Source organism: Ranitomeya imitator, chromosome 10 (assembly GCF_032444005.1).
Source record: "Ranitomeya imitator isolate aRanImi1 chromosome 10, aRanImi1.pri, whole genome shotgun sequence".
Classification (NCBI taxonomy): domain Eukaryota; kingdom Metazoa; phylum Chordata; class Amphibia; order Anura; family Dendrobatidae; genus Ranitomeya; species Ranitomeya imitator.
In genome coordinates this window covers 53,327,705-53,353,901 of record NC_091291.1, presented here as the reverse complement: position 1 = coordinate 53,353,901, position 26,197 = coordinate 53,327,705, and the positions used below count along the sequence as shown (strand labels likewise).

The window sequence follows — 26,197 nt, the reverse complement described above, 5'->3', positions numbered from 1 at the left end:
AAAAATCATTTAATTGAAAGAATGACATACTCCTTTAATAAATCTTAATTAAACAATACTTACAACCTCGCCCATTCCACCGATGCCATTGTCATCTGCAAAAGAGTTAAAAAATGAACAACAATATTCCTCACCTTTCCGCAGAGATGCTGCTATACCATTTATCCCACGATGGGTCTAGCTCTGCTACATCTAGATGGCAGGCTGCTTGGTTGCATGATGCGACCATGCAGCCTGTCATCCAGCAGACACTGAGCACCGTGTGCTCATTGTCTCTCTGTGAACTTCTATTCCCTGTCTGAGGGCACCGTGAGAGTGAGAACATTCTCCTGCTCACAGTGCCGTCAGACAGGTGACGAGAGTTAACAGCCAATGAACTCATTTTACCTATGTGACATCAGTGCGTACGCAGTGGGAAACTTTCTCACAGCGCTCATGCTGATGTCAGAAATGTGAAGTGATTTCACTGGCTGTGAAATCGCAGGACGACCTGTCTGACGGTACTGCGAGCAGGAGAACTTTCTCATGCTCACATTGCCATCAGATAAGTAATAGGGATTCTCCGAATTTTTTTTTAAATGTCTAGTAAGATGGCCTGCTAGTGCAAGCACAGTAGCAGCTATAGGATCACAGCTATATACACCGATATATGCTACTGTGCCGGTGCGGCGGGCACCATTTTCCAATTGATTTTTTTTTTCTCCAAGCAGAATAACATGAGAACAAGTATTTTTGGCACATGCAACATGCGATTATGCTGTAGAGCAGACACCACGGCTGGCACCTGCCTGCAGAAGTTTTTTTATTTAAGCATGTACAGATATTCATTATGCATACTAGGGGGCAGATCACTATGGGATCAATGACCTGTCAGAAGTCTGCTTTATGAATACCTAATCAGTGCAACACATAAAGACCATCCCCTCCAGGCCCACCCTTGGGCACGGGTATATCATTAACTAAAAACTTAAAATAAAGATTAGAGAACAACAAGATGGTTTTCATCAACCAAAGTATAATTTTAATGAGTATAACGGTGCCGACCTGCACTGTATAGCTTACTGTGCACAATCCTGCTGACAGGTTCACTTTAAGGAAGAGTTTTCAGCAGAGTCCTTATTACCAAAGGAAATACCAAAGGGGTACACCTCATATATAGCTAGTAACACAGGGTTCAGTATTGGCAATATGGGAGGAGAACGGATACCTTGGAGGAAACCCACACAAACACAGGGAGAACATACAAATGATTTGATACAAAAGATATCAAGAGAGTCAGCTATTTGCTACTAATGTCCACGTGAATTTTCTGATACAACAGAACATAACGTAACATATTTTTCGGACTATAAGATGCACTGGACCATAAGATTCACTTAAGTTTTAGAGGAGAAAAATAGAAAAAAATGTAAACAAAAAATATGGTCAATCATGTACTAATATCCACCATCCTGATAGTATATATGTCTCCAATCCAGGTATACATGGCCCCCTCATCACCATCCTTGTATATATTGTCTCCTAATCCCCATTCTGGTATGCATGGCCCCTCATCCCAAGCCTGGCATACAGGGCCAGGGAGCCATCCTCATCCTGGTATGCATGGCCCCCTCATCTCCATCTTGGCATATATGGTCCCCTCATCCCCATCCAGGTATGCATGGTCCCCTCATCCCTATTCTTTTATGCATGGCCTCGTCATCCCCATCCTGGTATGCATGGCCCCCTCATACCCATCCTGGTATGCATGGCACCCTCATGTCATCCCGGTATGCATGACCCCCTCATCCCCATCCCAGTATGCATGACCTCCTCATCCCCATCCTGGTATGCATGGCCCCCTCATGCCCATCCTGAAAATATACCATTCTACTTACCTTCCCTGTGCTCCCTGCAGCATCTTGTTATGATGGCAGCAGCTGTTTTATGCTTGGAAGCAGCACATGGCAGTGACATCATACTCTGCCTCTAAGCAGAGAACAGCTGCCAAAATACGTACTGCTCCCAATGCCCAGGACTATGGGCATATGGGTCAGGGAATATTCATAGATATTTAATAGCAGGTACAGTGTTAGTCGCAGCTGCCGGCTCCTGCAGCTGCGAAGTGATTGCATGTGCCTGCTACTAAACTACTAAAGAGAATGAATATTCACTGGTCTCCACTACCATGGACATGGAGAGCAGTGAATATTCATTCTCTTTAGTAGCGTTCACATGTGATCGCCAAGCCACTGCAGGAAGCTGGTGGCTTCTGCTACTGTGCCTGATATTAAAGATTAATGAATATTGACTGCTCCCCACACGCATGAGAGTGGAGAGCAGTAAATATTAATTCTCTGTAATAGTAGGCACAAGTGATTGCCCAGCAGCTGCAGGAGCCGGGGCTGCGGCTAGCACTGTGCCTGCTATTAAAGAGAAATTAATATTCACTGCTCTCTACGCCCATAGTCCTTCTCACCTCTCAGATTCACTGCATAGAGGTGGGAGGGATGATGTGAATGGGGAACAGTGAATATTAATTTTCTTTAGCAGCGGGCACAGGTGATAGCTGCATCAGCCAGCTCCTGCCTCCTGTGACCCACTTGTCTGCTGCTGACCCTCCCCCACCCCACCTAACTCCACCCCATCCACAGCAACATCTGGACTATAAGATGCACCCCCCATTTTCATCAAAATTTTTAGAGGCAAAAAGTGCATTTTATAGTCCTAAAAATAAGGTAGATTTTTAGAAAACCCCGTTGGCCCATATGAAAATTGCTACATTGCTAATTTTCTATTTTTATTTTAATACAGATTTTGATATGTTAAAAGAAAACTGTAAAAATTATTTACAAAATACTTTTAGCTCAAAATGTTGGTATAAAAATTGTTCATTTTCTTATTATTGCTTCCCATAAAATTCATGTACTCAGTAGTAGAGTTGAGCGACCTTGACCTTTTTAGAGTCGAGCCGGGTTTCGCGAAACCCGACTATCTCAAAAGTCGGGTCGAGTGAAATCGGCCGATTATGACGTAAAGTCGGGATCGACCGAAACACGAAACCCAATGCAAGTCAATGGGGCAGCATAGTCGGCAGTGAGTGGGGGCCAGGAAAACACCTAGAGTGCCCATTTTAATGTCAAAACCATCCATTCTTCTTAATGAAGCTTGTCAAGCGTAATTTACCTTATAATAATTGGAAGGCATTTGAAATTGGGGGTCATTTGGCTAAAGTTGTGGTGGGTAGGGCTGGTTCAAGTAATTAGTGGGCCCAGGAAATCTGGACCACGTCACGGCAGTGGAGCAGGGAGAGGTAAGTATTTCAACTTTGCAAGTGCTGTGAACCTGAGCAAGCAGGGGGGGCCCACTCGTTGGCATTGGCACTGGCACAGGGCCCCTCAAAGTACAGCAGTGTGTTTGCACGGCGGGGGCGCCTCCCACCGGCAGCAACACTTTTGCGTACTATGAGAGGCCCTGTGCCAGTGACGTCGCCAACTAGTATTCCTCCCCCCACCTGATGAAGGAACCTGCACTTTCATCTGCACCTTCCTCTTTGTCCCCGTGTAAGGTGGTATGGTATGCGGGAAGAGCAACCTGACTTTCAGCAGGGTCACAATGTTGTTGTGTAGCGTGCACAGGGAATGTTGCGTTATGGGTCAATGTACCAGCAGACTCATCTATCACTGGCTGGGCAATGGGCAGGATGAGGAGGAAACACAGATATAGGCCCAAATAATAAAGTGGGCTAAATGCAGTTCAAAATTGGTAACACAGGAATAACCAGGGGGCATTGCAGTGGAGGACAACTGGAATGAGAGGCTGACACAGAGAGTAGGCCCAAATCAGTAAGTAGTCGAAATGCAGTTCAAAATTGGCAACCGTAGTAAACAGGCGGCACAGCTTTGTTCAGTGGAGGAGAACAGCAAGGAGTGGCAGACACCGATAGTAGGCCCCAACCCAACTAGTAGGCCAAATGCAGTCTAACATTAACAACTACTTAACGAGCGCCTGAAAACGGAATTTCAGGACAGGAAACCAGGAGAACAGCAAGGAGCGGCAGACACTGTTAGTAGGCCCCAAACCAACTAGTACGCCAAATGCAGTTGTTCCATTTAACCACAATTTAACGAGAGCCTGAAGATAGAAGCTCAGGAAAGGCAACCTGGCGAACACCTTGGAGTGGAACACACCATCTCTCTCCACCCCATACCCATTTTGTAGGCCTAATGCTGTGTAGTTTTCTACAACTACTAAACGAGAGTCGGAAGACCGAAGCAATGGCAAGGCAACCTGGGGAACACCTTGGAGTGTAACACACCATCTCTCTCCACCCCATACCCATTTTGTAGGCCTAATGCAGCCTACTTTCAGACAACTACTAAACGAGAGCATGAAGATCGAAGCTCAGGAAAGGCAACCTGGGGAACACCTTGGAGTGTAACACACCCTCTCTCTACACCACGGAAGGGCTGATTCTTAGGAAGGAAGGCTGTCGGAAAGAAGCAGGGCGCGTCCGAGGGTGATTATATTCTTATTAGGTATATACTCACCCTCGGATGCGCCCTGCTTCTTTATTTGTAATGAATGTTTATTTGCAATGTGGTTTTGACTTACTCTATTTTTTTGGTAAATAATGATTTTATTATTTTCATTGTTTTGCATCTTCTTGGCAATAATATAAAGAAGACGCGACAGGACAACACTCGGTGGATGCCATATCTGTGTTTTAAATTGAAAAAAACTTTCAGTTAACTACTTGCAGGAGAAAGTTATTGTAGCTGGTGGCCATTTTTAGTACTGTACCAGATTTTTGTTGTATGTGTTTGTTTTTAATGTTAAAATGTCTGCATTTGATATCTCTCCAGTATTTTCTTTTTTATAAGCAAAATACTTATTTTTATATTTTCTGATGTTGGTTCAAGGGGTACACGGGCAGCAGTAGACAGGTCAGTGGAGGCCTAGTGGAAGGAGGGACCGCAGACAGGCTTCGAAGCCCTAACATAATAAATTGGCCTGGCTGTAGGCAATTTACAATTGGTTCCAGGGGAACACGGGCGGCAGTAGACAGGTCAGTGGAGGCCTAGTGGAAGGAGGGACCGCAGACAGGCTTCGAAGCCCTAACATAATAAATTGGGCTGGCTGTAGGCAATTTAAAATTGGTTCCAGGGGAACCCGGGCAGCAGTAGACAGGTCAGTGGAGGCCTAGTGGAAGGAGGGACCGCAGACAGGCTTCGAAGTCCTAACATAATAAATTGGGCAGGCTGTAGGCAATTTAAAATTGGTTCCAGGGGAACACGGACAGCAGTAGACAGGTCAGTGGAGGCCTAGTGGAAGGAGGGACCGCAGACAGGCTTCGAAGCCCTAACATAATAAATTGGCCTGGCTGTAGGCAATTTACAATTGGTTCCAGGGGAACACGGGCAGCAGTAGACAGGTCAGTGGAGGCCTAGTGGAAGGAGTGACCGCAGACAGGCTTCGAAGGCCTAACATAAGAAAAATGTCAATACAATGGTATTGACAGTGCCAGGCATTGAAGGATGTCAGCGCATAGACTAAACATTGGTGGAGCTGTGAGAGAAAATTTTGCAAGTGGTAGAGCACTGTTTGACCTGGGGGGGGGGACTGTCTTGTGGCCGGCGGTACAGGCCCAGGGCCCCTCATATTACAACGGTGTGTCTGACGTTGGGTGCGCACCACCACCGCCAGACACTTTATTGTACTATGAGGGACCTAGTGGCAGTGCCGTCGACCAAAAGCGGGCACACCCACCTCTTCAGACAAACAGTACTCTCACGGGTGCTGGCGCCAAGTGGCGATACCACGGCCCCGTGTAGGGACTTTGGCCATTTAGGGAGGTGTTAACATGTCGGATGCTGGACAATCAGGTGCTGCAAATTACGAGATTGGAAAAGTCGTTCAGAATAGTCCACAGGCAAGACCTTTACATAGGAAAGCTAGGTGTCAGCCGGGCAAGGTGGGGCAAAAGATTTCGAAATCCAGTTGTGGTTCATTTTAATGAAGGTTAGATCATCTACATTTTGGGTAGCCAGACGAGTCCTTTTTTCTGTTAGTATTGAACCTGCAGCACTGAATACTCTTTCTGATAGGACACTAGCTGCCGGGCAAGCAAGCTCCTGCAATGCATATTCTGCCAATTCTGGCCAGGTGTCTAATTTTGATGCCCAGTAATCAAATGGGAATGACGGTTGAGGGAGAACGTCGATAAGGGATGAAAAATAGTTAGTAACCATACTGGACAAATGTTGTCTCCTGTCACTTTGAATTGATGCTGCAGTACCTGTCCTGTCTGCGGTCATAGCAAAATCACTCCACAACCTGGTCAGAAAACCCCTCTGGCCAACGACACTTCTGATTTCTGCCCCTCTAACACCTCTGGTCTGCTGGCCCCTGCAGCTCGTGTTAGAACGATCACGGGCGCTGTGTGCAGGGAATGCCAGAAGCAAACGGTCAACAAGAGTTGATTGTTTGGTTGCTAATATTAGTTCCAAGTTCTCATGTGGCATTATATTTTGCAATTTGCCTTTATAGCGAGGATCAAGGAGGCAGGCCAACCAGTAATCGTCATCGTTCATCATTTTTGTTATGCGTGTGTCCCTTTTGAGGATACGTAAGGCATAATCCGCCATGTGGGCCAAAGTTCCAGTTCTCAAATCTGCGGTTGTGCTTGGTTGAGGGGCAGTTTCAGGCAAATCCACGTCACTTGTGTCCCTCCAAAAACCAGAACCCGGCCTTGCCGCGCCAACAATTTCCACTGTCCCCGGAAAAGCTTCCTCATTAAAAATATAATCATCCCCATCATCCTCCTCGTCCTCCTCCTCCTCTTCGCCCGCTACCTCGTCCTGTACACTGCCCTGGCCAGACAATGGCTGACTGTCATCAAGGCTTTCCTCTTCCTCAGCTGCAGACGCCTGATCCTTTATGTGCGTCAAACTTTGCATCAGCAGACGCATTAGGGGGATGCTCATGCTTATTATGGCGTTGTCTGCACTAACCAGCCGTGTGCATTCCTCAAAACACTGAAGGATTTGACACATGTCTTGAATCTTCGACCACTGCACACCTGACAACTCCATGTCTGCCATCCTACTGCCTGCCCGTGTATGTGTATCCTCCCACAAAAACATAACAGCCCGCCTCTGTTCACACAGTCTCTGAAGCATGTGCAGTGTTGAGTTCCACCTTGTTGCAACGTCTATGATTAGGCGATGCTGGGGAAGGTTCAAAGAACGCTGATAGGTCTGCATACGGCTGGAGTGTACGGGCGAACGGCGGATATGTGAGCAAAGTCCACGCACTTTGAGGAGCAGGTCGGATAACCCCGGATAACTTTTCAGGAAGCACTGCACCACCAGGTTTAAGGTGTGAGCCAGGCAAGGAATGTGTTTCAGTTGGGAAATGGAGATGGCAGCCATGAAATTCCTTCCGTTATCACTCACTACCTTGCCTGCCTCAAGATCTACAGTGCCCAGCCACGACTGCGTTTCTTTCTGCAAGAACTCGGACAGAACTTCAGCGGTGTGTCTGTTGTTGCCCAAACACTTCATAGCCAATACAGCCTGCTGACGTTTGCCAGTAGCTGCCCCATAATGGGAGACCTGGTGTGCAACAGTGGCAGCTGCGGATGGAGTGGTTGTGCGACTGCGGTCTGTGGACGAGGTCTCTCTTCTGCAGGAGGACGAGGAGGAGGAGGAGGGGGTGCGAATGGCTACAGCCAACTGTTTCCTAGACCGTGGGCTAGGCAGAACTGTCCCAAACTTGCTGTCCCCTGTGGACCCTGCATCCACCACATTTACCCAGTGTGCCGTGATGGACACGTAACGTCCCTGGCCATGCCTACTGGTCCATGTATCTGTTGTCAGCTGCACCTTTGTGCTCACAGATTGCCTGAGTGCATGGACGATGCGCTCTTTAACATGCTGGTGGAGGGCTGGGATGGCTTTTCTGGAAAAAAGTGTCGACTGGGTAGCTCGTAGCGTGGTACAGCGTAGTCCATCAGTGCTTTGAAAGCTTTGCTTTCAACAAACCGGTAGGGCATCATCTCTAACGAGATTAGTCTAGCTATGTGGGCGTTCAAACCCTGTGTACGCGGATGCGAGGCTAAGTACTTCCTTTTTCTAACCATAGTCTCATGTAGGGTGAGCTGGACTGGAGAGCTGGAGATCGTGGAACTAGCGGGGGTGCCGGTGGACATGGCAGACTGAGAGACGGTGGGAGATGGTATTGTTGCCGCCGGTGCCCTAGATGCAGTGTTTCCTACTACGAAACTGGTGATTCCCTGACCCTGACTTCTTTGGCCTGGCAAAGAAACCTGCACAGATACTGCAGGTGGTGCAGAAAATGGTGGCCCTACACTGCCGGAAGGGATGTTGCGTTGATGACTAGCTTCATTGGCCGAGGGTGCTACAACCTTAAGGGACGTTTGGTAGTTAGTCCAAGCTTGCAAATGCATGGTGGTTAAATGTCTATGCATGCAACTTGTATTGAGACTTTTCAGATTCTGCCCTCTGCTTAAGGTAGTTGAACATTTTTGACAGATGACTTTGCGCTGATCAATTGGATGTTGTTTAAAAAAATGCCAGACTGCACTCTTTCTAGCATCGGATACCTTTTCAGGCATTGCAGACTGAGCTTTAACCGGATGGCCACGCTGTCCTCCAACAGGTTTTGACTTTGCCACGCGTTTTGGGCAAGATACGGGCCCGGCAGATGGAACCTGTTGCGATGTTGATGCCTGCTGCGGCCCCTCCTCCTCCGCTTCAGAACTGCTGCCGCCTGCTCCCTGTTCCCCCAATGGCTGCCAATCGGGGTCAAGAACTGGGTCATCTATTACCTCTTCTTGTATCTCATGTGCAACTTCGTCTGTGTCACCTTGTCGGTCGGTGGTATAGCGTTCGTGATGGGGCAACATAGCCTCATCAGGGTCTGATTCTTGATCAGCACCCTGCGAGGGCAATGTTGTGGTCTGAGTCAAAGGACCAGCATAGTAGTCTGGCTGTGGCTGTGCATCAGTGCACTCCATGTCAGATTCAACTTGTAATGGGCATGGACTGTTAACTGCTTCACTTTCTAAGCCAGGGACGGTATGTGTAAAGAGCTCCATGGAGTAACCCGTTGTGTCGCCTGCTGCATTCTTCTCTGTTGTTGTTTTTGCTGAAGAGGACAAGGAAGAGACTTGTCCCTGACCGTGAACATCCACTAACGACGCGCTGCTTTTACTTTTACCAGTTTCACGAGAGGAGGCAAAAGAGCTAGAGGCTGAGTCAGCAAGATAAGCCAAAACTTGCTCTTGCTGCTCCGGCTTTAAAAGCGGTTTTCCTACTCCCAGAAAAGGGAGCGTTCGAGGCCTTGTGTAGCCAGACGACGAACCTGGCTCCACAGCTCCAGACTTAGGTGCAATATTTTTTTTCCCACGACCACCTGATGCTCCACCACTACCACTACCCTCATTACCAGCTGACAATGAACGCCCCCGGCCACGACCTCTTCCACCAGACTTCCTCATTGTTTTAAAAACGTTACCAAACTAACGGTATTTGTTGCTGTCACACAACTTACACGGTGAGCTATAACTTCAGTATGATTTAGCTACCCCTTTACAGGTGGGTGAGACCACAACGAAAATCAGGCACAATGTTACACACTCTGTTGTTGGTGGCAACAAATGAGAGAGATGCCACACACGCAGGACTGTCACTGAAGCGCAAATGTAAATATTAATCTCCCACTGATTTGTGTTTTTTTTTTTAAAAGGGAGACTTTAGAAAAAAAAAATAAAAAAAAATGATTTTTTAAGGAAGAATTTATAAACCAAATAAAATGAAATGATTGTTTCAGGGAGAATTTAGAAAACAAATTAAAAAAAAATAGGCTTTCTATGGCCCACTGAGTGAGAGAGGACGCACACAGGAGTCAGGAGTGGCACACAAGCCCAGAGGCCAATATTTATCTCCCACTGATTGATTTAGTGATTTTTTCAGGTAGATTTTGGAACCCAAATCAAGCAAAAAAATTAATAGGCTTTCTATGGCCCACAATTGGAGAGAGAGAGATGGCACACCCAGGAGTCAAGACTGGCACACAAGCAGAAAGGGCAATATTAATCTCCCACTGATTTGTTTTTTTTGTTTTTTTTCAGGGAGACTTTAGAAAAAAAAAATACAAAAAAAATGATTTTTTTCAGGAATAATTTAGAAACCAAATAAAATAAAATGATTTTTTCAGGGAGAATTTAGAAAACAAATAAAACAAAAAATAGGCTTTCTAGGGCCCACTGAGTGAGAGAGGACGCACACAGGAGTCAGGAGTGGCACACAAGCCCAGAGGCCAATATTTATCTCCCACTGATTGATTTAGTGATTTTTTCAGGTAGATTTTGGAACCCAATATCAAGCAAAAAAATTTATAGGCTTTCTATGGCCCACAATTGGAGAGAGAGAGATGGCACACCCAGGAGTCAAGACTGGCACACAAGCAGAAAGGGCAATATTAATCTCCCACTGATTTGATTTTTTTTTTTTTTTCAGGGAGACTTTAGAAAAAAAAAAAAATAAAATGATTTTTTCAGGAATAATTTAGAAACCAAATAAAATAAAATGATTTTTTCAGGGAGAATTTAGAAAACAAATAAAACAAAAAATAGGCTTTCTAGGGCCCACTGAGTGAGAGAGGACGCACACAGGAGTCAGGAGTGGCACACAAGCCCAGAGGCCAATATTTATCTCCCACTGATTGATTTAGTGATTTTTTCAGGTAGAATTTAGAACCCAAATCAACCAAAAAAATAAATAGGCTTTCTATGGCCCACTATTTGTGAGAGAGATGGCACGCTCAGGACTGGCACACAAGCCCAGAGGCCAATATTAATCTCCCACTTTTTTTTTTTTTCCAGGGAAAATTTATAAACCCAATAAAAAAAATAATAAATAGGCTTTCTATGGCCCACTATCTGAGAGAGAGAGATGGCACGCTTAGGACTGGCACACAAGCCCAAAGGCCAATATTAATCTCCCACTGATTGATTTATTGATTTTTTCAGGTAGAATTTAGAACCCAAATCAACCAAAAAAATAAATAGGCTTTCTATGGCCCACTATTTGTGAGAGAGATTGCACGCTCAGGACTGGCACACAAGCCCAGAGGCCAATATTAATCTCCCACTTTTTTTTTTTTTTTCAGGGAAAATTTATAAACCCAATAAAAAAAATAATAAATAGGCTTTCTATGGCCCACTATCTGAGAGAGAGAGATGGCACGCTTAGGACTGGCACACAAGCCCAAAGGCCAATATTAATCTCCCACTGATTGATTTATTGATTTTTTCAGATAGATTTTGGAACCCAAATCAAGCAAAAATATAAATAGGCTTTCTATGGCCCACAATTGGAGAGAGAGAGATGGCACACCCAGGAGTCAAGACTGGCACACAAGCAGAAAGGGCAATATTAATCTCCCACTGATTTGATTTTTTTTTTTTTTTTCAGGGAGACTTTAGAAAAAAAAAAATGAATTTTTCAGGAAGAATTTAGAAACAAAATAAAATAAAATGATTGTTTCAGGGAGAATTTAGAAAACAAATGAAAAAAAAATAGGCTTTGTAGGGCCCACTGAGTGAGAGAGGACGCACACAGGAGTCAGGAGTGGCACACAAGCCCAGAGGCTAATATTTATCTCCCACTGATTGATTTAGTGATTTTTTCAGGTAGATTTTGGAATCCAAATCAAGCAAAAAAATTAATAGGCTTTCTATGGCCCACAATTGGAGAGATACAGATGGCACACCCAGGAGTCAAGACTGGCACACAAGCAGAAAGGGCAATATTAATCTCCCACTGTTTTTTTTTTTTTTTTTTTTTCAGGGAGACTTTAGAAAAAAAAATGATTTTTTCAGGAATAATTTAGAAACCAAATAAAATAAAATGATTTTTTCAGGGAGAATTTAGAAAACAAATAAAATAAAATGATTTTTTCAGGGAGAATTTAGAAAACAAATAAAACAAAAAATAGGCTTTCTAGGGCCACTGAGTGAGAGAGGACGCACACAGGAGTCAGGAGTGGCACACAAGCCCAGAGGCCAATATTTATCTCCCACTGATTGATTTATTGATTTTTTCAGGTAGAATTTAGAACCCAAATCAACCAAAAAAATAAATAGGCTTTCTATGGCCCACTATTTGTGAGAGAGATGGCACGCTCAGGACTGGCACACAAGCCCAGAGGCCAATATTAATCTCCCACTTTTTTTTTTTTTTCCAGGGAAAATTTATAAACCCAATAAAAAAAATAATAAATAGGCTTTCTATGGCCCACTATCTGAGAGAGAGAGATGGCACGCTTAGGACTGGCACACAAGCCCAAAGGCCAATGTTAATCTCCCACTGATTGATTTATTGATTTTTTCAGGTAGATTTTGGAACCCAAATCAAGCAAAAAAATAAATAGGCTTTCTATGGCCCACTGACTGAGAGATGGCTCACACAGGAGTCAAGAGTGGCACACAAGCCCTGAGGCCAATATTTTTCTCCCACTGATTGATGTAGTGATTTTTTCAGGTAGATTTTAGAACCCAAATCAAGCAAAAAAATAAATAGGCTTTCTATGGCCCACTGAGTGAGAGATGACACAGACAGGGATGGCACTCTAGCAGAAATGCCAATCTTAATCTCCCACAAAAAAAAAAAAAAAAAGGAACTGTCCTTCAATTACTATCTCCCTGCAGTAATCTCAGCCAGGTATGGCAGGCAGCAATAAGGAGTGGACTGATGCACAAATTAAATAAAAGTGTGGACAAACAAACAAGATAGCTGTGCAGAAAGGAAGGAACAAGAGGATTTGTGCTTTGAAAAAAGCAGTTGGTTTGCACAGCGGCGTACACACAGCAATGCAGCTATCAGGGAGCCTTCTAGGGCAGCCCAATGAGCTACAGCGCTGAGAGAAAAAAAAAAAAATGTAGCTTCCACTGTCCCTGCACACCGAAGGTGGTGTTGGGCAGTGGAAATCGCTACAGCACAAGCGGTTTGGTGGTTAATGGACCCTGCCTAACGCTATCCCTGCTTCTGACGAAGCGGCAGCAACCTCTCCCTAGGCTCAGATCAGCAGCAGTAACATGGCGGTTGGCGGGAACGCCCCTTTATAGCCCCTGTGACGCCGCGGACAGCAAGCCAATCACTGCAATGCCCTTCTCTAAGATGGTGGGGACCAGGACCTATGTCATCACGCTGCCCACACTCTGCGTTTACCTTCATTGGCTGAGAAATGGCGCTTTTCGCGTCATTGAAACGCGACTTTGGCGCGAAAGTCGCGTACCGCATGGCCGACCCCGCACAGGGGTCGAATCGGGTTTCATGAAACCCGACTTTGTGAAAAGTCGGCGACTTTTGAAAATGTTCGACCCGTTTCGCTCAACCCTACTCAGTAGCGTTCCAAATATGAAGAAACATACAGTGGGGCAAAAAAGTATTTAGTCAGTCAGCAATAGTGCAAGTTTCACCACTTAAAAAGATGAGAGGCGTCTGTAATTTACATCATAGGTAGACCTCAACTATGGGAAACAAACTGAGAAAAAAAAATCCAGAAAATCACATTGTCTGTTTTTTTAACAATTTATTTGCATATTATGGTGGAAAATAAGTATTTGGTCAGAAACAAAATTTCATCTCAATACTTTGTAATATATCCTTTGTTGGCAATGACAGAGGTCAAACGTTTTCTGTAAGTCTTCACAAGGTTGCCACACACTGTTGTTGGTATGTTGGCCCATTCCTCCATGCAGATTTCCTCTAGAGCAGTGATGTTTTTGGCTTTTCGCTTGGCAACACGGACTTTCAACTCCCTCCAAAGGTTTTCTATAGGGTTGAGATCTGGAGACTGGCTAGGCCACTCCAGGACCTTGAAATGCTTCTTCCGAAGCCACTCCTTCGTTGCCCTGGCGGTGTGCTTTGGATCATTGTCATGTTGAAAGACCCAGCCACGTTTCATCTTCAATGCCCTTGCTGATGGAAGGAGGTTTGCACTCAAAATCTCATGATACATGGCCCCATTCATTCTTTCATGTACCCGGATCAGTCGTCCTGGCCCCTTTGCAGAGAAACAGCCCCAAAGCATGATGTTTCCACCACCATGCTTTACAGTAGGTATGGTGTTTGATGGATGCAACTCAGTATTCTTTTTCCTCCAAACACGACAAGTTGTGTTTCTACGAAACAGTTCCAGTTTGGTTTCATCAGACCATAGGACATTCTCCCAAAACTCCTCTGGATCATCCAAATGCTCTCTAGCAAACTTCAGACGGGCCCGGACATGTACTGGCTTAAGCAGTGGAAACACGTCTGGCACTGCAGGATCTGAGTCCATGGTGGCGTAGTGTGTTACTTATGGTAGGCCTTGTTACATTGGTCCCAGCTCTCTGCAGTTCATTCACTAGGTCCCCCCGCGTGGTTCTGGGATTTTTGCTCACCGTTCTTGTGATCATTCTGACCCCACGGGGTGGGATTTTGCGTGGAGCCCCAGATCGAGGGAGATTAGCAGTGGTCTTGTATGTCTTCCATTTTGTAATTGTTGCTCCCACTGTTGATTTCTTCACTCCAAGCTGGTTGGCTATTGCAGATTCAGTCTTCCCAGCCTGGTGCAGGGCTACAATTTTGTTTCTGGTGTCCTTTGACAGCTCTTTGGTCATCACCATAGTGGAGTTTGGAGTCAGACTGTTTGAGGGTGTGCACAGGTGTCTTTTTATACTGATAACAAGTTTAAACAGGTGCCATTACTACAGGTAATGAGTGGAGGAAAGAGGAGACTCTTAAAGAAGAAGTTACAGGTCTGTGAGAGCCAGAAATCTTGATTGTTTGTTTCTGACCAAATACTTATTTTCCACCATAATATGCAGATAAATTGTTAAAAAAACAGACAATGTGATTTTCTGGATTTTTTTTTCTCAGTTTGTCTCCCATAGTTGAGGTCTACCTATGATGTAAATTACAGACGCCTCTCATCTTTTTAAGTGGTGGAACTTGCACTATTGCTGACTGACTAAATACTTTTTTGCCCCACTGTATATGTTACCCAAGTAAAAAAAATATAGCAAAATGTGTAACTTTTATTTCTTGCAGGTTCTACCTGGATGATAGAAATCTTAAATTTAATTAAACACAAAGGAGATGTTGTAAAAAGCAGCATTGTGCCTAGCTACAACAGATCACCATGGTACGAAGCAAGTGTATTTGCAGAAATAGTTAAAAAAATGGATTCTCCAAGAATATTATCTTCCCACCTACCACAGCACATTTTTGCAAAATCTTTTTTTGAATCAAAGGCAAAAGTAAGTAAAATATAATGCTTTGCTTTGTAAAACCATGAGCCATGTCTAAGGATTATCCAAATGTAATTAATAACGGGTACAAAGCGGGAGGGCAGGGAGGAGGTGTAAGGGACAGAAAGCATTACTACAACCCCTGGCAAACATTATGGAATCATCGGCCTTGGTGGATGTTCATTCAGTTGTTTAATTTTGTAGAAAAAAAGCAGTTTACAGACATGGCACAAAAGTAAAGTCCTTTCAATAGGCAACTTTCTGGCTTTAAGAAACACCATAAGAGATTAAGAACAAAAAATGTAGTAGTCAGTAATGGTTACTTTTTTTAACCAAGCACAGGGGAAAAATTATGAAATCACTCAATTCTGAGGAAAAAGTTATGGAACCACCCTGTAAATTTTCATTCCCAAAACTATCACCTGCACCAAATTAGATCTGCTCGTTAGTCTGTATCTAAAAAGGAGTGATCACACCTTGGAGAGCTGTTGCACCAAGTGGACTGACATGAATCATGGCTCCAAAAGGAGAGATGTCAATTGTAACAAAGGAGAGGATTATCTTAAAAGAGGGGTAAATCATCACGCAATGTTGCAAAAGATCTTGGTTGTTCACAGTCAGCTGTGCCTAAAATCTGGACAAAATACAAACAACATGGGAAGGTTGTTAAAGGCAAACATACTGGTAGCCCAAGGAAGACATCAAAGCGTCAAGACCGGAAGCTTAAAGCAATATGCCTCCAAAACAGGAAATGCACAACAAAACAAATGAAGAATGAATGGGTGGAAACTGGAGTCAACGTCTGTGACCGAACTGTAAGAAACCGCCTAAAGGAAATGGGATTAATATACAGAAAAGCTAAACAAAAGCCATCATTAACAGCTAAACAGAAAAAAACAAGGTTACAATGGGCTAAGGAAAAGCAATCATGGACTGTGGATGACTGGATGAAAGTCATATTCAGTGATGAATCGTGAATCTGCATTGGGCAAGATGATGATGCTGGAACTTTTGTTTGGTGCTGTTCCAATGAGATATATAAAGACTGCCTGAAGAGAACATGCAAATTTCCACAGTCATTGATGATATGGGGCTGCATGTCAGGTAAAGGCACTGGGGAGATGGCTGTCATTACATCTTCAATAAATTCACAAGTTTATGTTGATATTTTAGACACTATTCTTATCCCATCAATTGAAAGGATGTTTGGGGATGATGAAATCATTTTTCAAGATGTTAATGCATCCTGCCAGAGAGCAAAACCTGTGAGAACATTCCTTGAAAAAAGACACATAAGGTCAATATCCTATCCTGCAAATAGTCCGGATCTCAATCCAATTGAAAATCTTTGGTGGAAGTTGAAGAAAATGGTCCATGACAAAGATCCAACCTGCAAAGCTGATCTGGCAACAGCAATCAGAGAAAGTTGGAGCCAGATTGATGAAGAGTCCTGTTTCACACTCATTAAGTCTATGCTTTAGAGACTGCAAGCTGTTATTAAAGCCAGAGGTAGTATAACTAAATACTAGTGATGTGTTGGAGTGTTTTTTTGTTTGTTTTTCATGATTCCATAATTTTTTCCTCATAATTGAGTGATTCCATAATTTTTCCCCTATGCTTGGTTAAAAAAATTAACCATTAATGACTACCATATTTTTTGTTCTTGATTTCTTTTAGTGTTTCTTAAAGCCAGAAAGTTGCCATTTGAAATGATTTTAGTTTTGTGCCATGTTTATGATTAAACAACTGAATGAAGATCCTCCAAGGCCAGTGATTCCATAATTTTTGGCAGGGGTTGTAAAATCTGAAATACTCTTTTATTTGCCTTGAGCCCAATTTTACAAGGATGATAATACAGCAATAATTATCCTGGAATTAAACTATATTCAGAATTAAATGAGATCTTTGTCCTAATGCTTGCATGATGGAAAAATACAGTAGTTTATTACTAAAGTCTGCCACTTCACAAGGACCAGATCAACAGCATATCCAGTCTGTACAGTTTAATTTTATTAATCAAAAAAATGCAAAGCAATTGATCAAAAAAAGAAATATAAATCAAATAAATATTGGTTGTGACCACCCTTTGCTTTTAAGACAGCATGAATTCTTCTGACTACACTTGGAGAAAGTCAGGGATTTTATAGTCTAAGGGTATGTGCACATGTTGCGGATTTGTGTGCGGATTTTTCCTCGCATATTCTTAAAAATCCGCAGGTAGAACGCCCTGCGTTTTACCTGTGGATTGCCTGCGGATTTACCGCGGATTTTACACCTGCGGATTCCAATCATGGAACAGGTGTAAAACGCTGCGGAATCCGTACAAAGAATTGACATGCTGCGGAAAATAAACCGCAGCGTGTCCATTTGTTTTTTTCCACAGCATGTGCACTGTGGATTTGGTGTTCCATAGGTTTACATGGTACTGTACAATGCATGGAAAACTGGGAGATCCAGAGTGATTACCAAAAACCATTTCAAAAAGCTTGAACTTGGAAATGTAGCAGCAGGAACAAGAAGGCTGAGGAACTGCCGAGAACCAGCTGACAGTACTGGAACCCAGATGGGTTGCCGAAGGTACACGAGCCAATGGAACTACTGAGGACCAGCTGACAGTACTGGAACCCGGTTACTAAGCAGGAGGTACCCATGCCAGAAAGCACTACCAAGGACCACCAGACATTGGTGGAACTCGGAAACTGAGAAGGAGGCACCTAAGCCAAAGGCTCTGCCTGGAACCAGCTGATGTAAAGAAAATTGGCGCGCACTCAGGATAATGGGGGAGCGAGGTGCTGGTGTAGTGGGCTCTATAAGCCCCACGTGTGCGAAGGATATAGTACACCGCACACTCTATGTGTATATTTGCAAAGTAGTGGATAATTTATTTACAAGTGGAACTGTGTTACATGAAAAAGCGACCAGAGGTAATTATAATGACGTTTCGGCCCTACCAGGGCCTTAATCATACAATCGCTATAGAAAGAAAAATAAAAACAAGAACAAAAATGAACATGCAGTATATACAATAAATCATATAACTCAACAAAATAAATAGAGTTCCCAACCTGGAAAAAAGGAAACAAAGGAATGGGCAAAATAAAACGGGGGAAGAACATAGTATCAGTGACTTAGCATGATATATATGCAGTGCAACACCATGTAGGTTCCCAGATGGGGACATAGTCAGAAGCGAGGTTGCAGGGTTAGGCTAAGATATCAGAAGCCAGTTCATATGACAATCAATATGAAAATTCAATGTACAATTGCATTACCTTAAATGTGCACAGAGAAGAGGAGAGGAGAAGGTCCTTGTAGATAAAGGCATACACTGCAGAAAAGATATTACAGGCACGTGAGGTTGAGGAGGTACATAGAAGATGAAGTATAATAATGGTATGAGATGTACTTTAGATGCCGAGTAATTGTGCGTGTAGTAACGCAAAAGAAGCCCTGAGGTGGGTACTGTGGAGATGAAAGAAATAGCTATGTAAGGGGCATGGAGTAATAATGAGTATCATAATGTAGCGGTGCCGGTGGCGGAGACAGGGGCCAGTAGGGGAGGGTAAGATACCTGCTGAGTGAAGTGGCTAAGCGGCGCTCCCGCACCCTGCTGCTGGTATGTAGCGTGGCCGGCGCTGTAATGCTTTAAGAGCGCTAAACCGGAAGTAGGACCTGCCGCACCGGAAGTGATGCGGGCGGTCCGGGAGCGCAACTGCGCATGCGCGGCCGGCGATTCAGTGTGTGTCTGGTAACTTAGCAACCCAGGCCCTGTGTATGTCAGCGGCTAGTGACAGACTGGTGCGTCTGTGCGGGCTGTAAGGAGTAGCAGCGTTAGATGCTAGATTAACTGTGGAGCTGCCGAGATGGTCAGGGGGGCTGTACAAAAAGCAACATGGGTGCCGCATTTTATAAATAACAGGGGACTCTGGAAAATACCGGTCAGCACTGAAAAGATAGGTAAAAGAACAAGGTGGTATACTAAAAATAAACAATAAATGACTGAGTATGTCCATGGCTATTGGCAGATTGGTGTGTCTGTGTGGGCAGCAGGACGTGGAGGCGTATGATGCTGAGGAGACGCCGACGCTGCTAAAAGTAGTGAGGGGGGCCATATATATATAAATATGTTAATTTAAAGTGAATACTAGAACATGCCGGATGGTGCCAAAAATAGAACTGGGCGGTATATAGCAAAGGGAAAAATAATTATGGCATAGGTGGCACTAGAAGATGAAAAACGGGGGAGCTAGGGAGGCAATAACGCTGCAGGTAATGTGTATGGTGTAAAGCTAAAAAGGGTAATACATTACTAAAGGGACTCACCGGGTACCTCAATGGATCTGTAAGGGAAAAGGGACATGTTAGTGAACTCCAATACTTAGATCAGCCAATCTATTTCCCTGTTCAAGCCCCTAGGTGCCAGGGTGTCTAGTGTGTATATCCAATAGTTTTCCCTGGATTTCAGTTGTTTGATGTGATTGCCGCCCCGTCTAGGACGGGGTACATGTAGGGTTGAGCGAAACGGGTCGAACATTTTCAAAAGTCGCCGACTTTTGACAAAGTCGGGTTTCATGAAACCCGATCCGACCCCTGTGCGGGGTCGGCCATGCGGTACGCGACTTTCGCGCCAAAGTCGCGTTTCAATGACGCGAAAAGCGCCATTTCTCAGCCAATGAAGGTAAACGCAGAGTGTGGGCAGCGTGATGACATAGGTCCTGGTCCCCACCATCTTAGAGAAGGGCATTGCAGTGATTGGCTTGCTGTCCGCGGCGTCACAGGGGCTATAAAGGGGCGTTCCCGCCGACCGCCATGTTACTGCTGCTGATCTGAGCCTAGGGAGAGGTTGCTGCCGCTTCGTCAGAAGCAGGGATAGCGTTAGGCAGGGTCCATTAACCACCAAACCGCTTGTGCTGTAGCGATTTCCACTGCCCAACACCACCTTCGGTGTGCAGGGACAGTGGAAGCTACTTTTTTTTTTTTTTTCCCTCAGCGCTGTAGCTCATTGGGCTGCCCTAGAAGGCTCCCTGATAGCTGCATTGCTGTGTGTACGCCGCTGTGCAAACCAACTGCTTTTTTCAAAGCACAAATCCTCTTGTTCCTTCCTTTCTGCACAGCTATCTTGTTTGTTTGTCCACACTTTTTATTTAATTTGTGCATCAGTCCACTCCTTATTGCTGCCTGCCATACCTGGCTGAGATTACTGCAGGGAGATAGTAATTGAAGGACAGTTCCTTTTTTTTTTTTTTTTTTGTGGGAGATTAAGATTGGCATTTCTGCTAGAGTGCCATCCCTGTCTGTGTCATCTCTCACTCAGTGGGCCATAGAAAGCCTATTTATTTTTTTGCTTGATTTGGGTTCTAAAATCTACCTGAAAAAATCACTACATCAATCAGTGGGAGAAAAATATTGGCCTCAGGGCTTGTGTGCCACTCCTTACTCCTGTGTGTGCCATCTCTCAGTGGGCCATAGAAAGCCTATTTATTTTTTTGGTTGATTTGGGTTCTAAATTCTACCTGAAAAAATCAATAAATCAATCAGTGGGAGATTAATATTGGCCTTTGGGCTTGTGTGCCAGTCCTAAGCGTGCCATCTCTCTCTCTCAGATAGTGGGCCATAGAAAGCCTATTTATTATTTTTTTATTGGGTTTATAAATTTTCCCTGGAAAAAAAAAAAAAAGTAGGAGATTAATATTGGCCTCTGGGCTTGTGTGCCAGTCCTGAGCGTGCCATCTCTCTCACAAATAGTGGGCCATAGAAAGCCTATTTATTTTTTTGGTTGATTTGGGTTCTAAATTCTACCTGAAAAAATCAATAAATCAATCAGTGGGAGATAAATATTGGCCTCTGGGCTTGTGTGCCACTCCTGACTCCTGTGTGCGTCCTCTCTCACTCAGTGGGCCCTAGAAAGCCTATTTTTTGTTTTATTTGTTTTCTAAATTCTCCCTGAAAAAATCATTTTATTTTATTTGGTTTCTAAATTATTCCTGAAAAAAATCATTTTTTTTGTATTTTTTTTCTAAAGTCTCCCTGAAAAAGAACAAAAAAAACAAATCAGTGGGAGATTAATATTGCCCTTTCTGCTTGTGTGCCAGTCTTGACTCCTGGGTGTGCCATCTCTCTCTCTCCAATTGTGGGCCATAGAAAGCCTATTAATTTTTTTGCTTGATTTGGGTTCCAAAATCTACCTGAAAAAATCACTAAATCAATCAGTGGGAGATAAATATTGGCCTCTGGGCTTGTGTGCCACTCCTGACTCCTGTGTGCATCCTCTCTCACTCAGTGGGCCCTAGAAAGCCTATTTTTTGTTTTATTTGTTTTCTAAATTCTCCCTGAAAAAATCATTTTATTTTATTTGGTTTCTAAATTATTCCTGAAAAAAATCATTTTTTTTGTATTTTTTTTTCTAAAGTCTCCCTGAAAAAAAAACAAAAAAACCAAATCAGTGGGAGATTAATATTGCCCTTTCTGCTTGTGTGCCAGTCTTGACTCCTGGGTGTGCCATCTCTCTCTCTCCAATTGTGGGCCATAGAAAGCCTATTAATTTTTTTGCTTGATTTGGGTTCCAAAATCTACCTGAAAAAATCACTTAATCAATCAGTGGGAGATAAATATTGGCCTCTGGGCTTGTGTGCCACTCCTGACTCCTGTGTGCGTCCTCTCTCACTCAGTGGGCCCTAGAAAGCCTATTTTTTGTTTCATTTGTTTTCTAAATTCTCCCTGAAAAAATCATTTTATTTTATTTGGTTTCTAAATTATTCCTGAAAAAAATCATTTTTTTTGTATTTTTTTTTCTAAAGTCTCCCTGAAAAAAAAACAAAAAAACAAATCAGTGGGAGATTAATATTGCCCTTTCTGCTTGTGTGCCAGTCTTGACTCCTGGGTGTGCCATCTCTCTCTCTCCAATTGTGGGCCATAGAAAGCCTATTAATTTTTTGCTTGATTTGGGTTCCAAAATCTACCTGAAAAAATCACTAAATCAATCAGTGGGAGATAAATATTGGCCTCTGGGCTTGTGTGCCACTCCTGACTCCTGTGTGCGTCATCTCTCACTCAGTGGGCCCTAGAAAGCCTATTTTTTGTTTTATTTGTTTTCTAAATTCTCCCTGAAAAAATCATTTTATTTTAATTGGTTTCTAAATTATTCCTGAAAAAAATCATTTTTTTTGTATTTTTTTTTCTAAAGTCTCCCTGAAAAAAAAAAAAAACAACAAATCAGTGGGAGATTAATATTGCCCTTTCTGCTTGTGTGCCAGTCTTGACTCCTGGGTGTGCCATCTCTCTCTCTCCAATTGTGGGCCATAGAAAGCCTATTAATTTTTTTGCTTGATTTGGGTTCCAAAATCTACCTGAAAAAATCACTAAATCAATCAGTGGGAGATAAATATTGGCCTCTGGGCTTGTGTGCCACTCCTGACTCCTGTGTGCGTCCTCTCTCACTCACTGGGCCCTAGAAAGGCTATTTTATGTTTTATTTGTTTTCTAAATTCTCCCTGAAAAAATCATTTCATTTTATTTGGTTTATAAATTCTTCCTTAAAAAATCATTTTTTTTTTCTAAAGTCTCCTTTTTAAAAAAAAAAACACAAATCAGTGGGAGATTAATATTTACATTTGCGCTTCAGTGACAGTCCTGCGTGTGTGGCATCTCTCTCATTTGTTGCCACCAACAACAGAGTGTGTAACATTGTGCCTGATTTTCGTTGTGGTCTCACCCACCTGTAAAGGGGTAGCTAAATCATACTGAAGTTATAGCTCACCGTGTAAGTTGTGTGACTGCAACAAATACCGTTAGTTTGGTAACGTTTTTAAAACAATGAGGAAGTCTGGTGGAAGAGGTCGTGGCCGGGGGCGTTCATTGTCAGCTGGTAATGAGGGTAGTGGTAGTGGTGGAGCATCAGGTGGTCGTGGGAAAAAAAATATTGCACCTAAGTCTGGAGCTGTGGAGCCAGGTTCGTCATCTGGCTACACAAGGCCTCGAACGCTCCCTTTTCTGGGAGTAGGAAATCGCTTTTAAAGCCGGAGCAGCAAGAGCAAGTTTTGGCTTATCTTGCTGACTCAGCCTCTAGCTCTTTTGCCTCCTCTCGTGAAACTGGTAAAAGTAAAAGCAGCGCGTCGTTAGTGGATGTTCACCGTCAGGGACAAGTCGCTTCCTTGTCCTCTTCAGCAAAAACAACAACAGAGAAGAATGCAGCAGGCGACACAACGGGTTACTCCATAGAGCTCTTTACACATACCGTCCCTGGCTTAGAAAGTGAAGCAGTTAACAGTCCATGCCCATTACAAGTTGAATCTGACATGGAGTGCACTGATGCACAGCCACAGCCAGACTACTATGCTGGTCCTTTGACTCAGACCACAACATTGCCCTCGCAGGGTGCTGATCAAGAATCAGACCCTGATGAGACTATGTTGCCCCATCACGAACGCTATACCACCGACCGACAAGGTGACATAGACGAAGTTGCACACGAGCTACAAGAAGAGGTAATAGATGACCCAGTTCTTGACCCCGATTGGCAGCCATTGGGGGAACAGGGTGCAGGCGGCAGCAGTTCTGAAGCGGAGGAGGAGGGGCCGCAGCAAGCATCAACATCGCAACAGGTTCCATCTGCCGGGCCCGTATCTTGCCCAAAACGCGTGGCAAAGTCAAAACCTGTTGGAGGACAGCGTGGCCATCCGGTTAAAGCTCAGTCTGCAATGCCTGAAAAGGTATCCGATGCTAGAAAGAGTGCAGTCTGGCATTTTTTTAAACAACATCCAATTGATCAGCGCAAAGTCATCTGTCAAAAATGTTCAACTACCTTAAGCAGAGGGCAGAATCTGAAAAGTCTCAATACAAGTTGCATGCATAGACATTTAACCACCATGCATTTGCAAGCTTGGACTAACTACCAAACGTCCCTTAAGGTTGTAGCACCCTCGGCCAATCAAGCTAGTCATCAACGCAACATCCCTTCCGGCAGTGTAGGGCCACCATTTTCTGCACCACCTGCAGTATCTGTGCAGGTTTCTTTGCCAGGCCAAAGAAGTCAGGGTCAGGGAATCACCAGTTTCGTAGTAGGAAACACTGCATCTAGGGCACCGGCGGCAACAATACCATCTCCCACCATCTCTCAGTCTGCCATGTCCACTGGCACCCCCGCTAGTTCCACGATCTCCAGCTCTCCAGTCCAGCTCACCCTACATGAGACTATGGTTAGAAAAAGGAAGTACTTAGCCTCGCATCCGCGTACACAGGGTTTGAACGCCCACATAGCTAGACTAATCTCGTTAGAGATGATGCCCTACCGGTTAGTTGAAAGCAAAGCTTTCAAAGCCCTGATGGACTACGCTGTACCACGCTACGAGCTACCCAGTCGACACTTTTTTTCCAGAAATGCCATCCCAGCCCTCCACCAGCATGTTAAAGAGCGCATCGTCCATGCACTCAGGCAATCTGTGAGCACAAAGGTGCACCTGACAACAGATGCGTGGACCAGTAGGCATGGCCAGGGACGTTACGTGTCCATCACGGCACACTGGGTAAATGTGGTGGATGCAGGGTCCACAGGGGACAGCAAGTTTGGGACAGTTCTGCCTAGCCCACGGTCTAGGAAACAGTTGGCTGTAGCCATTCGCACCCCCTCCTCCTTCTCCTCGTCCTCCTGCAGAAGCGAGACCTCGTCCACAGACCGCAGTCGCACAACCACTCCATCCGCAGCTGCCACTGTTGCACACCAGGTCTCCCATTATGGGGCAGCTACTGGCAAACGTCAGCAGGCTGTATTGGCTATGAAGTGTTTGGGCGACAACAGACACACCGCTGAAGTTCTGTCCGAGTTCTTGCAGAAAGAAACGCAGTCGTGGCTGGGCACTGTAGATCTTGAGGCAGGCAAGGTAGTGAGTGATAACGGAAGGAATTTCATGGCTGCCATCTCCATTTCCCAACTGAAACACATTCCTTGCCTGGCTCACACCTTAAACCTGGTGGTGCAGTGCTTCCTGAAAAGTTATCCGGGGTTATCCGACCTGCTCCTCAAAGTGCGTGGACTTTGCTCACATATCCGCCGTTCGCCCGTACACTCCAGCCGTATGCAGACCTATCAGCGTTCTTTGAACCTTCCCCAGCATCGCCTAATCATAGACGTTGCAACAAGGTGGAACTCAACACTGCACATGCTTCAGAGACTGTGTGAACAGAGGCGGGCTGTTATGTTTTTGTGGGAGGATACACATACACGGGCAGGCAGTAGGATGGCAGACATGGAGTTGTCAGGTGTGCAGTGGTCGAAGATTCAAGACATGTGTCAAGTCCTTCAGTGTTTTGAGGAATGCACACGGCTGGTTAGTGCAGACAACGCCATAATAAGCATGAGCATCCCCCTAATGCGTCTGCTGATGCAGTTTGACGCACATAAAGGATCAGGCGTCTGCAGCTGAGGAAGAGGAAAGCCTTGATGACAGTCAGCCATTGTCTGGCCAGGGCAGTGTACAGGACGAGGTAGCGGGCGAAGAGGAGGAGGAGGACGAGGAGGATGATGGGGATGATTATATTTTTAATGAGGAAGCTTTTCCGGGGACAGTGGAAATTGTTGACGCGGCAAGGCCGGGTTCTGGTTTTTTGAGGGACACAAGTGACGTGGATTTGCCTGAAACTGCCCCTCAACCAAGCACAACCACAGATTTGAGAACTGGAACTTTGGCCCACATGGCGGATTATGCCTTACGTATCCTCAAAAGGGACACACGCATAACAAAAATGATGAACGATGACGATTACTGGTTGGCCTGCCTCCTTGATCCTCGCTATAAAGGCAAATTGCAAAATATAATGCCACATGAGAACTTGGAACTAATATTAGCAACCAAACAATCAACTCTTGTTGACCGTTTGCTTCTGGCATTCCCTGCACACAGC

The 26,197-nt window shown here is 44.4% G+C and overlaps 1 protein-coding gene across 2 annotated transcripts in view; it reads left to right on the top strand.

The window, feature by feature from the left end:
* Window positions 1-26,197, top strand: part of LOC138650892 (sulfotransferase 2B1-like) — a 298,310-nt gene that overhangs the window by 168,325 nt on the left and 103,788 nt on the right. The window contains exon 3 of one of the 2 annotated variants that reach the window (XM_069740749.1): window positions 15,102-15,310. The exons of the other annotated variant lie outside the window; for it this stretch is intronic. Within the exon in view, the coding sequence (XP_069596850.1) occupies window positions 15,102-15,310 (209 nt within the window). The remainder of the gene's footprint in view (window positions 1-15,101; window positions 15,311-26,197) is intronic. 2 annotated transcript variants of the gene reach the window in all.